We start from the raw sequence: 16,270 nt of genomic DNA on the forward strand, positions 1-16,270 counted from the left end.
AAATAGGCAATGCTATTGCTCTTTTCCCTTCTTATGAAGCCCCAACATCGTGTAAGAAGCTACATTTGTTATGTATTAATTCATTTGTATCCACTTTATTAAATATAAACCAAACATAACTTTCATAGAAAAAATCTGGAAGAAGATACCCAAATGTCAATGGTGATATTTTGTGGTGGGATTCTGTGTTTTTGTTGGTGTCATCATTTAATATAGCTTTCTAAAATTTAAACATTTTCTGCAATAACATATTCTATTCATAACAAAAAATGATTAATAAATGATAAATAATAATATTAATAAATGATATAAGTGATAATTAATAGAGAGCATTAATAAACAGCAAGAATAATCAATTCTAATCTTACTTGTTTAATGAGATGATTGGCATTTAACATAGCCTGGGTGGACTTATTGTGAGTTTTTGTAAGAATTGTTGGAGATCTAAAATGTCTGAAAATACCATAACTACTGAAATAGCCTCAGGAGGTTGAGGATCCCAGGTTGGGAAATCCTAAAGGTGCTGAAGTCGAACATCTTACATAAGATTTGAACTCTGCCCTTACTAATGGAAAACCAACCCCACCTTGTTAAAAGCTGTTACACAACTCCGGGCCATTTCCAATAGCTTCTTTGGAAAATGTGGAGAGCCTCACAAGAAGTGGTTGTTTTTGTTTTTGTTTTCTGAAAGCAATGACCTACTTGACAATGATATTCCTAAGACTGTCCAGATGTTTTGAAGTCAATAAAATGATGGAAACTATTAAATAAGATACTGTTCAGATTCTCAAGACAGAGGCCTAAAGCTGGATGACTTTAATAGATTGTCTTTGAGGTCTCTGTCACCGCTTTTCATTCTAAGATTAAATACATCAGCTAAAGGAATGATGAATACCAAGGCCATCTGGATTAGAAGTTCTATACTGAAAAGCAAACATTTCCAGGTTTTCCCGATGGAAAATCCTACCAGTTTGTCTTCTGAGGACTAAAATGAGGCTGACGACAGATCCAAACACAAGCTACGTAAGCATCACAGGATGACAGCTGAACATGCCACACATTATCTCCACGGTACTGAAAATGCACCCCTGCCGGGTCACAGCACCCAAAAGCGTGTTTCATCATATTGCTCATCCCTTCACCCAAATACCTCTCCAATAGGATATGTCTCATTTCTTTGCTTTCCCTGCCTCAATCCACTTTCCTCTTTTCTTTAACTTTACTCGGTTCAGAACTGCATTTAATTTACACACTGAAGCAGGACAGGTCTCCTTCACACAGCTGTCCCACACAGCAGTCCGACAACAGTCACTGCTGCGGACCGAATCCTGAGTCGGAGTTGCTGCACTGGAATCGCAGTGTGTTTTGCCTTCCCCCATTGTCTTCCTAAACGACAAAAAAGTAAGTTCAAGCCCTTACCAGTTGGTGAAATCATACACGTATTAAAGAAAAGAAGGTGAAGAAATGTTGAACACTTCGCAACTTCAAAAGAAACAAAGGGACTCTAAATACAGAAAAATAGAAAGGGGAAAGCCCCAAAGAGGGAACAAAAATTGTGAAAACAAACTTTTCAAAGTGCCCAATCCCGAAGAAAGGTAGAGTATTTTATAACCAGGTCTTTACTTTGAAATACCTTTCTTGGGCGGCATCCTGGGGTGTCCTGTCAGAACGTCTCAGCTGCCGGCTGACTTGGGGAAGGGTGGCAGGTTGAAGGGGCAAACGTTTCAGGTTTGGTCCAGCACATCCACACACTTCTGCCTCTTGCTGAAAGTGCTCCCTGGTGCCATTTCACAGTCTGAAACTTAAGAAGGTACTAATTTCCTCACCATTAAATTTTCATGAATGTTTAGTTTGCCATTTAGGGATGGAGTACTCCGGTCAAAAGGGTTGTATTTGGTGCTTATGTTTGAAATAAAGCTAAACTGATCGTGTAAGTCCTACTTAAAGCGAATCTGGCTTCCTCCCACTCCGTATGTGCTTGCCTGCCTCATTTTAAACGCCTTCCACGCTAGGGCTTTATCCTAATTACATATACTGAGGACAATGTGAGTGGACTCTTAGAGAGGTGAGAAATACTGACCCCTGAGTATACTTGGTAAATTAAATGAGTAAATAAAGAAGATACTCTTACACCTGGAGTTCGGGTGTAAGCAGCAAAGCTATAGAGCATTCACCTTAGTCATCATCTCCATTGTGGGGAAACCTGGAGACATTGTATTCATTTTCTCAACTTTTCTGAAGACAAAACTTGCTATAAGAGGAAATTGCTATTTTCTGGGCAAAATTTTAAAACCTTTTTTCTCTCTGTCAAAACTTCTCATAAGAAGGTAGTAATCTTTGCTTTAAAATGATAAACAAAAAAGATTTCCATCTTTGAAAAGAGAGAAAGGGACAAAAAGTGCTAGAATTTAACACTGCAGAAGAGGCTGCCGTTTTGAGAGTGGGGACACTGACATTCTCTGGTTACCTCGGTGATAGCCACTGACCTTGGCAAGAGGAAGCGGTGTTTTGAAATAGATCCTGGTGACACATTTACACCAGAGCAATTTTTGGCTTCACAAATGGGTTTGTACACAGATCTGACCCTTCGAGAATATAAAACTAGTACATAGATTCTAGTCAAAGTAGTGTGTAGCACACTCAGAATTATGGCTTAAAACAAAGTTCTGTAAAGGTAATGTTCACTTAGTTTTTCCCTCCGGACAGTAGATCTTAACTGTAATAGTAAAATAGGCTATAGCTGATACAAATACCTATATTTAAAGATACCCAGAGTGGTTCTTTAACTTGGAAATTTATAAGAGATTAAGAAATTTTGTTGCAAATCATTGGACCTATAATCTAGAGTGAGAACAATGTACAATTTAATTTACATTAACTTAAATATAAATATATTAAATAATTCTAAATACTATTCTGACAAAAACCATAATAAACATATGAATAAATTAGCAAAAGATGTTCTGCACTCCTTGTATCCAGAAAATTATTTAAAAAATACTAAATAAAATATTAAAGACAGAAGCCATAAAAGAAAAAAATGCATGAATTCAACATTAAACAGACATTAAACAACATTAAACAGAAAAAAAATTTCTATTCATCAAAAGACGTTTCACCGAAACTAAAGAAAAGTAGAAGATATTTACAACTCACATAGCACTTCATAACAGTATAAAAAATAAAAAACTTTACCTATCAACAAGAAGAGAAGCACCCCAAAAGAAAAAAAAGTGGCAAAATAGTTGAACAAATACTTCACACATAAAGATATAAAACTGCCTGTAACCCAATAAAAAATGAACAAAAACATGAACAGTAATTTCACAGAAGAATGAAGCACATAGCCAATAGACATATAAGGAAAGGCCCAATCTCATCTAGAGAAATGCAAATCAAGGCCACTAGTGGTATAAGTATGTTGGTTTGCGACCTTGAGAGTTCCCTGGGTGAAATTTGAAATTGGCCGTCGTACATGGAGGGCAAGGAGAGAACAAAGAAAGAGGCAGATCACTCCAGATTGGTAGGTGGTGGTTTTAATAAGCAAAGAAACTTACTTAGGAGGCTTGTCTTGAGCTGCCTCAAGACGAGTAGTTCTCTGCACCTGTCCACCAGAATCTTAAAAGTTTATATAGAGGCCTTGACAAGGTTCAGTTGTGTATACCATCCAGATGGTCTCAACAACACATTACTCTCTCTACGCTGCATCCTTGAGGCAGCTTCTGGTGCGGGAAAGGCAGGCAAGGACCGGCGAGTGGGTGAGGAGCCTCCGATTGCCTGGGTCCAGCTTGACAGAAAACCAGCAGTCATGTTCTCTGGATGACCTCCTCCAACACTCCACCCCTCGTGACTGACCCTTATAATCTTACATGCTCCCCCTCTTCCACAGTGTGCCCTGAGCGGTCAGTAAATGGTTTCATTAGCACAGAGGTGGCTCATTTGGCGGCTATATGGCTGCACTGCAGGCAGATACCACAGTAACAATATAAGTACACGCAAGAGAAAACACAGACTAAGATCATGATTCCCAAAGTAGGTAGCAATTTTTTCCGTCAAGAGCCCAGTAATCCAGACCACTGATTTATTAAGTCCCCTAGGCTTGGGGTCAGACCACTCAGGGCATCCACGTGTATCCTCATGTGCTTTAATAAAGGTGATACATTAGCAGGCTCATCAGGTATGAACATACAACATTCTGCTCAGATAACGGCACAGGTTCCTCCTTGTGGGGCAGTGATAATGTCCAATACCACCCTGCTTTGGAGAACGGCTTTTCTCATTAGAGACATTTCAGTGTTTAGTAAGGACAGGCTTTGCTGGCTATCATTTAAGGCTTGCTGGGTGAATTTAGTAAGGGCTTCTATGTGTGCTATGATGTCCTCCGGGCCAATGTAGGGAAGAGAAACAGCGGACAGATGATGGTATCAGTGGACAATAGAACGTGCCCATCTGGCCTTAAGGAGAAATTCCACCTCTTAGCGTTCCAATCCAGGCTTTGTCACAAGTACTGGGTCCTTAATCCAAGGCAGCTTGCACCCTCCTGGCTTTGCAAAATGGCGTGCTAAAGTCTCTGACTTATTACCTTGCTCTCCCACCATGTCTGCTAGCTAGCAGAGTGGTGGACACCCACATGTCCTTTTCTAACCTCAGCTCTCCTTCCAACTTTCTAACTCAAGCTTCAGCCTCTAGTTGGACATTGGTGGCCACAGTAGAGACCAGCCCATTGCAGCAGCCATTCATTTCTCTTCTTTGCCACAGTGGGCTACATGCAGTTCTTCAAACAAATGCATTAAACCAGCAGGTGTTTTTGGGGCGTCACCATACTCATGCAGTGATCTACAAGCATCTAATATATGGGCCACCCTTCCCTGCATACAGGTCAATGGCCAACCTGAGATTTTCCCCACAGATGCCTCTTTCCCAGGATCCGTTTCTTCAGTCTCCTGCCTGGCTTGCCAACTGTTGGTTCACAGCCTTGAGAGTTCCCTGGGTGAAATTTGAAACTGGCACCTATGCACGGAAGGCAAAGGGAGACCGAAAAAAGAGGCAGACCACTTCAGATTGGTAGATGGCAATTTTAATAAATAAGGAAACTTACATGTGAGGCTTGTCTTGGGTGTCCACAAGACAAGTAGATCTCTACACCAGCACTCCAGAATCTTAAGAGTTTATATAGAGGCTTTAACTGGGTTCAGTCACGCAATCAGTCCGGATGGTCTCAGCAACATCTTACTCTCTCAAGGCTGTGCCCTTGAAATGGCTCCAGCAATGAGAACGATGGGTGGAACGCACATTCCAAGGAGAAAGGAGTGGGTAAGAAGCCTCTGATTGCTCAGGCCCAGCTCATGGGTCAACCGGCAGTCATGTTCTCTTGATGACCTTCTCCAACAGGGTATCAACTGTCACCCATTTGGCAAAATCAATAAGTCTGACAATACCAGATCTTGGAGAATTAGGATAAATAGGGTCTCTTATATATGGCTTATGGGAGTAGAAATTAGTTCAAACACTTTGGAAAACAATCCAGTAATATTCTTTAAACGTGAATTTTTGCTAAACTTATGACTAAGCAAATTTACCACTAAGAATATACACAAGAAACTCTTGCACATGTTTATGAAGAGGCATATACTGTTCATATTATCAGCACTGTTCATAATAGGATAATAATAACAAAACATTGAAAAATATATAAATGTATACATTATAGAATATAAAAATTATGGAATATTTACAAAACAGAATATGTGGCAATAAAAGTGAACAAATTGACAAGCTGTGATTCCAAAAATTTACATATAAATGTAAATGACTTAGAAGAGGAAAAACAACTTTGAAAAAGAAGAAAATAGTTAGAGGACTTACACTACCTAACTTCAAGACTTCAAGGAACAAAAAAATACACTTAAAAAGACAGAAACAATTCAAATACACACAACAACATGGGTAAACCTCAAATACTTTATGCTAAGTGAAAGAAGCCTGTCTCCAAAGGCCACATACTGTATGATTCCATTTATATGACATTCTGGAAAACGCAAAACTATAGAGGCAGAAAACACATCAGTGGTTGTTGGGAGCTGGAGGAATTGACCACAAGGAGGCACAAGGGAATTTTTTTTGGATGGTAGAACTATTGTATATCTTGCCTGTGGTGGTTGTTACACAAATGTAGGTGTTTTTCGAAACTCATAGAACTACACACTTAAAAGAGTGAATTTATTATATATGAATTATATCTCAATAAATATCACCAAAAAGAAAAATTAGAAACTGATACCTCTTGTGTTAACTTTGGGCTGCCGTTATTTTTCTCTGCCTATATGGAGTCTTTTTTAAAAATGAAATCAACTGACAACAGAAAAAGAACATTTCATATAATTTTTTGGAATTTTAACTTTTCTTTGAAAAGATTTGACAACACTGTGACCACATTCTTACATGGCAATAACCCTCTGTAGCTAAGTAGCCTGCTCTTTTCTCTGCAGTCATTAGTCAACCTCTGCCTGGTGGTTTTACTGTTCATGGCATATTACTTGCCCAGTCCCCAGAAACATCAGTGTTTAAGCCCCTGACTTAAACTCATTTCAACTAACACCTTTATGAGCACGATCTGTTACCTAGCCACGAATAAAATTGATCTGTAGCAATGGAACAGGCAACGGTAGGATGGTAAGAGATCCAGGTAGCTGGGGACTGCTGGGATCACATAGTTAGTACGTTGATCATAAAAACCTGAAGGAGAGGATTTGTAACTTAAGACTGATATATAGGAAATTACATCTGAGGATTTGATCTGAAGGAGACAAAAGTACAGCCACAATTTGGGTGCTATTTCATCTATCTCATGGAGGTCTTAATCACCAGAATATAATAGTAGGGATATTAGAATCTAAAAGTAAGCATACTTTTATTTTCGGTAACAAGCATAGCGCTTCATACATAATAAGTGGTCCATAATTGTTGGAAGGAAAATGAAGACGACTAAAAGATGAAAGATCCAAGTAGGGTCGACTGCATGGGTGCAATATCTGTGCCGTCACAAGGACCCCGGGAATAGAAGGGCCCCATGCTGAATTCAATGTTCTGCTACCGCCATCTTGAAATTCTTAATAATTTCTGACCAAGAGACCCTACATTTCCATTTTGCACTATGCCCCACAAATTATGTAGCGAGTACTAAATCCAGGAGCTTCTGGAGCCATCACTGAGCTTTCTCTATTAGAGGACAGTGAAGAGGAGTGCTTTTGACATGGTACATCCATTTGACATTGTCATAAAGATCTAAGAGACAGAGGGAAGCACAGTTTCAAGTTATAGGACCTAATTGAGGTGTGTTGACAAACCACAGCAGCAACAGATAAACCACCTGGAGGGAGGCAATCAGACTACATGGCTATTTTCGAGTTGACAGATTAGACGGCCACTGAAGAAAGAAAAAAAAAAAAGAGCAAGAATGGAGGTAGTGCCTACAATCTCAAAATAAATCCCAAATAGCTGTATGGAAAAGACTGACACTCAAGTGTGCTGGTTTGGGCCATATCCACAAACATAATTGTGACCACCACAATTCTAGTCCACCTTGTCTGCCAAATGAAAATATAGACATGTCTAAGAAATGTCTTTAAATTTTCATCCAAAACCAAATCCCAACTAAAATGTACTTTGACAGGAAGGGTGAAGAGAGGTAAAGGCTTGTGGTCTCAGTCTTTTAAAAGTTGTCTGATTCTTCATCTACAAAATATAAGAGGAGCTAGGCACTGGAATGAGTATATTAATTTTAAATGTATCTGCCTACTTTTGGAAAGCTGACTGCCATTCAGGCTCCTCTCCCTTCCACTAGGTGTGGACGGAATGAAGCCCAAATCAAGAGGGGAGTGATGACTGCCCTGGGGCCTTCTCATCACAGTTACTTTTGCACTTAAGTTGGTGACCATACAATTGACCATCCAAATCAGGACACTTTTAAGAGTGCTAAAATGTTAAGCTGGAGAGGACACTGGGACAATGGACCTAAACCATGATTCTGCTAGGCTAGCTATGACACAGAGTCACCCTAATATTATCATGCATAATGCAGGCATCCCATTCATCTTGAGTAGTCTCGATATACATCATCAATAAAAATGACACAAAGACATTACCATACGTGTATCAAGTGCTTTTTCTGTGCCAGGCACTATGCTAAGTACTTAATTTTATTTTTTAATTTTAGACAGAAAACATCAGAAATACATTTTTTGGATAGTATATATAGATGCATAATGCTCTTGAAAATCAGGCTATGAAATTGGTTCTTTGGTCTATTTTAAATTATTTTGATGCAAATTGGAATTAATTTTGGTTGTTGGAGTAGGGAGAGGGATAGCGCCTAAAGAATTGAGAGATGAGCAATGAAAATTCAATAGCCATTTTAAAATGTAGATAATGGAAAATTAAATTACATTTGAGAGCAGCTTGAATATATGTAATTTTAAAATACAGTCTTTCTTGTTTAATTAAGAAAGGATAACTTTGGTGTTAAAGTTCCTTTAACTTATTCCCCTATGTATTAGGTAAGAATGTTTATTTTAATAACAAATGTCAGAGTAATTAAACAAATTTCAAGCACATATTTCACATGAGTGACTCTGCCAACATATGTGGAGACCAGTGATGAAATTTATAAATTACTTCAGGTCTTTATACATAAATCCAAAAACACTTCTGTAAAGAAGATCCATGAGGGGCCTGTCTGGTGGCGCAAGCAGTTGGGTGCGCGCACTCCGCTGCAGCGGCCCGGGGTTCGCCCGTTCGGATCCTGGGCGCCCACTGACACACTGCTTGGCAAGCCATGCTGTGGCGGTGTCCCATATAAAGTGGAGGAAGACGGGCATGGATGTTAGCCCAGGGCCAGTCTTCCTCAGCAAAAAGAGGAGGATTGGCAGATCTTAGCTCAGGGCCGATCTTGCTCACAAAAAAAAAAAAAAAAAGAAGACGACCCTTGAGAAAATGTCAAGTATTTATACACATCAATGTGGCTTCCATAGATAAATATAAATACATAGGTAGAGTTTTGCTGTTGCTATCATTACCTAATAAAAAGGCTGTAAATTTATTTTCCCTTTCTCAAAGGATTTTTCTAAGAAATAATTAGGTTTCTAAAACTGAACATTTTGCAGTTCTTAAAGACAGTTATAAAAACTCAAGAGATTAGAGGTAGTATGCTAAATTTCTTATATTTATTAATTGTGTAGACTATGCTTAAATTATGAAGTCTACTCTCTTAAACTTATGGTTAGCATTCTTTAAATTATCTTTCTACATATTATGGAAATTCATATCACACAAATTGCAAACAAACCCACCAAATTTTAGAATAAATTACATTAAAATATCACCAGCAGTTATTTCCCAGGAATGAAATTCTTTACACATTGATATAATTCTATATATTTTCTGATTATAAAAATAAATGCATACATACGGTAAAAAAAATAATAACGAAGAAAAGTATAAAGATGAATAAAACTTACCTGCATGGAGAGATTATGAATTAGTTCTTAATTTCTTTCTACTCTTCAGTAATTTAACAACTTTTACAGTAAATGGGTATCAATTTTCCAATCAAGATGAACAATGCTTGTGCAGTAAGTAAAATAGAATGCTACTAATTTGATGGGAGTAAGAAGGATTGAGGTGATGAGGCAGTGTATTTTCTATAAATAAACCCTTGACTATTCTTAGAAAACATGGGTTTCAGTCCCAAGTCTGACATGTAGTAGCTCGGTGTCTTTAACCAAGTGTCACTAGCCCTCTCTGTAAGGTAAGACGGAAGGAGACTTTCTGTCAATTCATTCTCTGTGCTCATTTCTTTCTTCCTGCTCATTCCTTCAGCCAATACTATTGAGAAGCCACATATGGCAGTCTCTGTTCCAGCTCGACAGTGCGCCACACAGCCTGTATTTTCATTAAGTCTCCAGCTGCTCTGTGCGGATAGACTAGAGAGGGGAACAGTCGAGTCAGGCAGCAGGCAGGAGGCTGCTGCAGTGCCGCCAGGGTGGATGGCGGCCTTGGACTAGAGCGACGGCAGCAGACGCTGAGAGAGGCACACGAGTTCAAGACATATTTGGAATTAGAACAGTTAAGGCTAGCGGATGAAACAGAACAATCGTGGGAAAGAGCAAGGAAAAGGAGGATTCAAAAATAACTCCCAGGCTCCTGTGCTTCAGTTACTCACGAAATGAAAGCAGACATTATAGCGTAAGGGGACCAATAAATGATTGATGCATAAGCAAATAAATAAGACTGTTTTAGATAGAAAATAAGAGTAATAGGATAGAGAGAGAGTAGGATAACACGCACAGGTGATAGGGGATGAGAGAAGGCATATGTTTTAAACAGGTGACCAGGAAGGGACTTTCTGAGAAGTTGCATTTGAGTTGAGACCTAAACGAGGTCTCCAGAATGGAGGACATGATCATCTTCTACACTACTTTGGGACAAAACTCTGAAAATTACAGCAATTCAAAAAATTTCCCTCAGATTTCACTTCAAAATTTACTAGGTAGCCATTCCTGTGCAAGACTATCTTTATTTTAAAAAATCAAAGATTCCTTATTATTGGAATACTCATTCTCTTGTACTTTTCCGGTTACAAAGATGTTCATGCAGAATCCTCTACATCCAAGAATGCACTCGGAACAACTTAGAATAGAAGAGATTTTGCCACTACTTTCTAGGATTCTTTAGCAATATTATTTGTCAACTTATTTATCTGGAAAATATTCAAGATATATATCTGATCCTATTGGATACTGATAGGAAATAGACTATGTTTACTATAGTGGATATCCATGAGGCTTTCTTGGTCTTTGAGAATGTCTTCTAATATTGTAATAGTTTAGTTTTCTATACTGACACTAGAAGAATGATTAAGAGTTAAATGGTTATGGTTAACTACAGAGACATTAATTTTAAAAATTGACCTGCTCAGAGGAATAGGGTGTTCTAACTGTGAAACTGTTAGGAGCTACTATATCTAACTATGTATCTATATATCTATCTACAATATATGTATATATACTATAGCTATATATACTATATCTATATATCTATCTACTCTATCATTGTGGAAAACCCACCAACTGTGGATAGGGGCAGGGCAGAACCGTGGAGTGGATTCATACTTCTTGGATTATCAGGGTGAAGGAAGTATTGACAAAGAAAGTCTTGAGTAAGTGAAAAAGGATCCAGGACACAGAACAAAAGGATCTCTATATCAGTCATCTCCATACTAGGCAATTAAAATAGACTTACGAAAAGAGAAAATAATAGGCATTTTAATAATATGTTCCCGTGAAATCTCTAAACCACAGAAAATAAACAAATTGGCTGACACTGGTGAACAGCAAATGTCTGAAATGATCCAGACCTAAGAGACTCTGAACACCATGAAAGGCTGCTGACATTTTTGCCTGTCTTGTCCATATTTCTTCTCATTAGTTATTTGGAAAAAAACATTCATTAGAAGTTCTAGGCTTCTTCTCTAGGGAAGTGTTTCTCAATCTTGGACCTTTGGATATATTGGACCAAATAATTCTTCTTGTGGGGAGCTGGCCTCTAAATCGTAGGATATTTAGCCTACAAATACACCCCTGGCCTCTGCCCACTAGATGCCAATCCCACCAGCCCCCAAGTTATGACAACCAAAATTGTCTTCAGACATTGATGAATGCCCCTATCAGGCGAAATCATTCCTGGTTAAGAACCACTGCTTTAGGGTGATGTGTTCCTATCTACCATAGAATCAAAGAGGCACAAGTTGCTGGATTGTTTATTAGTGAAAGTATTTAAAACATAGGAAAGATCTGGGACAGAAAGATATAAGGCACCAACCCCCAAACTGTGCCATTTTATTTTATTCCGTACCACGTTGCTAATTATATATTAAAACCTTAGGAAACGAGTCTTCTGAGCTACCTCAATTTTCATAATTATTCTTAGACTTGTCCAGGTCCAAGCAATATAGAGATGTTACTAATTGAAATGTGCACAAGTTTCTTGACCATGCATACTTAGAAAGGTTCCTTCAAGCTGGACCATCCTCAGATCAGATCAGGCCTTACCTGCTATGGGTAGAAGCTTGGTCTTTATTCTGTTGATTGGAAGAGGCAGAATGCAGTCTACAAATCACAAGAAGGGTAGAAGATCACTTCAACCCCATTCTGGATCCCAGATTCTTTTTTCTTACCTTAACTCTGGCAGATTTCTCTCTATACAGGGATTGCCTTAGTCTATCAGTCAGAGATCAGGGGGCCAGCATGGTCAGGTTTGGTGAGAGCCATCTTCTGGTTGCAGACCACAATCTTTTCTTTGTGTCCTGACAGGGCAGAAAGAGGACTTGAGAGCTCCTTGGTATCCTTTTATAAGGTCACTAATCCCATTCATGAGAGCTCCACCCTCATGATCTAATTACCTCTCAAAGACACCGACTTCCTGATGTCATCATATTATGATTTAGGATTTGAGCAGAAGAATTTTGGAGGGACACAAACATTCAGTCCATAACAAGGAACCATCCTTAGTGGAGCTATAAGGTCCAACGGTCACAGAAGGGACAAACCATCCCTAGGGGATGAATGTATCTGTGCTAAAACAAGTGTTTTAGGGCACTCACTCAGTGAGGTGATGTGACTGTTTCTGGGTTTATACCAGACTTACCTAATAACATGATCTGCTTAATCACAGTTTGTACTATCTCCAAACTCCAGCGAACCATCACGCCTTGAACCCTACTCTATCTCTTAGCCTCTCTCTAGGCATGCTTTAAACTCCTGTTCCCATCTCTAGCTGCCTGATTCTGAGTTTCCCAAATCAAATTCACAAGAAGGAGAGAGAATATGATTGACTTATCCCATCTTTTCAAATAATAGTAATAATAGTAATAACATGCAACAGGATTATGTGTCATGCACCAAAGAGTGTTGTATGTATTAAATCATTTAATCGTCACTTCAAACAAATCAAATAGGAATAATCATTAAGCTCATTTTATGGAAGAAGAAAATGAAGATCAAAGTGAAGTGGCAAACTTTGGATTTGGACTCAGACAGTCTGACTCAGCTCCCATGCTCTTCAGTACCTATAATTTGATGGCCATGGGCTAGGTGCCCACCATGGTCCAATTTTGGCTGCACCTGGGTAGGATGAAGAGTGTGGTCCCTATAGCAGGAACTGAGGGCAGAGTCACATCATTTAAAGTGGTGTGGGCATGAGGCAGGAGACTACATTTGACTTACAGTAGCCATTCAACATAGCAACAAAGGTGACCTTAAATGTGAAGTGAATAATTGGTTAACAAAACTGTATTTCCTGTACCATGAAAGGGGCAAAACCGCAAAAAGTAGAGATAAGCTTTCCCTTTAACTAACAAAATCTATCAGGTTATACTGGCTCCATGACTTTGTTGAACAACCTGGATAAGGAAAAACTTCACACAGCCTTTTAAATGTTAACATTCTTACTATTAAATTGTTTTTTGAAATCATCTCTCAGTGATTAATGTATACTCTCAAGCCCATTTTGCAGACAAGTAGAAGTTAGAGAGCTTCTACTTCGAAAATACATCTATTTATTGCCTTTATCAATGAAAGAGGGTTTGTCTAATTTTAAATACCTACATCATAAACTAGTTCCCTTGCAGAGCTTGCAGATAAATCTCCAAGTTCTTCTGGAACATAGTGTTATGTAAGAAAAGTTAGAGTTTACTTTAATTTTGGTACCTTTATTGGCAGACTTTTTTCTACTATCTGAGTGCTTATTTTTCGAAAACCTCATAATTGATACATTTTTAAGACGGGGCTTTGCAGCTTTTTTTTAATGCTTTTTATTAGAATTTGTGAGCCTTTCCAATCCACATACTTGGACTTCTTTCAACAGAGGGTCATTTTCTTCCATTACATTTTTAATATTTATTCAGTTTATGTTATCTTTGTTGGTTCCTTAGGAGTACTTACAGTTCTTAGCTTCAGTTTATAACTCCATTCTCTGCCCTCCGTGCCCATGACCTTTCCTTTTCCATCTTCTTGTCGTTTTACTCTATGTTCTAGAAAAACTTCTCAAGCTGGTTCTCCACGTGAGTATCTGCAGTGTGAGTGTACTCTTTACTGCCTCAGCATGGATGTTTTATGTTCTTGTTTTGCTTTAGTTCCTTACCACTCTTTACCATCTCTCTCATGTCTATTTCAATCTCACCTCACGTCTTTTCATCTTGGCTTGCTCTCTCTTAATGGCTTTGTGCTCCTGTTTCATAAGTCATGTTTTCTTGCATCCTACTCTTATTTTTATAGGCTTCATTGATGTCTTTTGTGATTGTTCATTCCTTTTTTTTTTTTTTTCTGAGGAAGATTAGCCCTGAGCTAACATCTGTGCCAATCTTCCTCCACTTTATGTGTGGGTCGCCACCACAGCATGGATGACGTGTGGTGTAGGTCCGTGCCCGGGCTCCAAACCTCTAAGCCTGGGCCACTGAAGCAGAGCATGTGGAACTCAACCACTACGCCATGGGGCCAGCCCCTGATTGTTCATTCTTAACAGAGAGCACATGTTCAGATTTGGTGTTTTCAAATAGGCAGAGTGTGTGGATGGCTGACACTTTCAGAGCCACCAGATTGCTGTCCATGCTTCTCCCAACAACTTGCTTTCTAAAGAGATAGGAGCTTTGAGAAAACGACTGTTCAAGAAGGTTGTATTTGATGAGAGACTAGCTGTGCGCACTGTATCCTGGGAGATACAGTTCACAAAATAAACGTCATACTGTTTAATAGACCCTGTAGTACACAGTAATTTGTAGATTGTGCACTGTAATTTTTCATGAGTTCCATCTTTCCAGAAAGTCAAAAAGGTAAATGGCTTGAGGGGAAAATATCTCATTTGAATTCAGCAAAGCTTTCCCAAGAGAAAGTTTGCCAATACTGGGAATTTTTAAATAGAATTATCCACCTGCTGCCCAGCTATAGATCTGGAAATAGTTTCCCAGACATCAGGAAACATAAAATAAAACTGGACTATAAATAAATAAGACTGGCATCTTTTCTTGTTCATTAACACAAATATTTATTCTATAAAAGTTAAAAAGTGACTAAAGAAAATGTAGAAAATGCATAAAAGTAGAAAGAAAAAATCATCCATAGTCCTACCATCCAAATACAGCTACCACCATTAACATTCTGTAGATTTCTTTCCAGTTTCTTTTTCTAGGGTGAGGGGGAGTTGGGGAGGCAAGATACATATATCTCAGTACCCTACTTTTACAACTAGAACTATATCAAATGCATTTTAAATGTTATTCGTAAACATAATTTTTAACGGCAATAAGTTCCATCAAAGTGATGTACCATAGATACTTTGGCTGATTCTAATGATTCACCATTAAAGAAACTTGCAACAAATATTTGTAATAATTTTATTATTACAGAGTTCCAAAACTAGTGTTATTGAATCAAAGGGCATAAACATTTAAAGTATCTTAGTATGTATTATACATAGCTTTACAACAGTACGGAACCAATTTATAGACCAATCAGCAAAACATGAATATGCCTATCTCATCTTGTCTTTACCAATATCAGATATTTTCATTAGTTTTATGCTTTGGTTGGGTTAAATTTTTTTTTATATTGATTACCAATAAAACTATTCTCTCCACACATTTGTGTACTAATTGCATTTCCTCTTTGGGAAAATACAAGAGTGTGTTTTCGAAAGATAGATACTCAAAAGAAAAATGAACATTATTTATCTTACCAAGACAATTTTGAAAGTTTATGGTCATTACAAAAAGTCAAATTCCTGGTTTCACCATTCTCAGAGCCTTTTATTCTCATTTCTCATCACTCTGCCACTCATAACCACTATTTTCCAGTTAAACCAAGCAATTTGCAGTTTCTCATATAATCCATGTGCTCTCAGCCCCATGACTTTTCACATGCTGTTCCCTTGCCTGGAATGTCCTTTACCTTCCCTCAAACACACACACACACACGCACCCACACACACATACACACATACACACATATACACACACAGAGCCTGTGGCCCTTCCCAGGCTCCAAGAGTACCTTGTTGTGTCCTTTCTCATAGCACCTAATGTCCTGCATCATAATCATTAATATTCGTTTTAGACTTTCCCACTAGCCTGCAGGTTCCATGAGGGCAAGGACATCTCATCTTTGATCTCTAGATTCCACATCATTTATTGTCGTTCCTGGAAGAAAGCAGAAGCTTTCTT

At 38.4% G+C, this 16,270-nt stretch overlaps 1 protein-coding gene across 1 annotated transcript in view; it reads right to left on the bottom strand.

The window, feature by feature from the left end:
* Positions 1-16,270, bottom strand: part of TMC1 (transmembrane channel like 1) — a 169,528-nt gene that overhangs the window by 144,131 nt on the left and 9,127 nt on the right. The window contains exons 3-4 of the mRNA XM_058565372.1: positions 1,634-1,777; positions 1,250-1,386 (exon numbers count right to left, since the gene is read on the bottom strand). Coding sequence (XP_058421355.1) covers positions 1,250-1,386; positions 1,634-1,777 — 281 coding nt within the window. The remainder of the gene's footprint in view (positions 1-1,249; positions 1,387-1,633; positions 1,778-16,270) is intronic.

Source organism: Diceros bicornis, chromosome 22, assembly GCF_020826845.1.
Source record: "Diceros bicornis minor isolate mBicDic1 chromosome 22, mDicBic1.mat.cur, whole genome shotgun sequence".
NCBI classification, from domain to species: domain Eukaryota; kingdom Metazoa; phylum Chordata; class Mammalia; order Perissodactyla; family Rhinocerotidae; genus Diceros; species Diceros bicornis.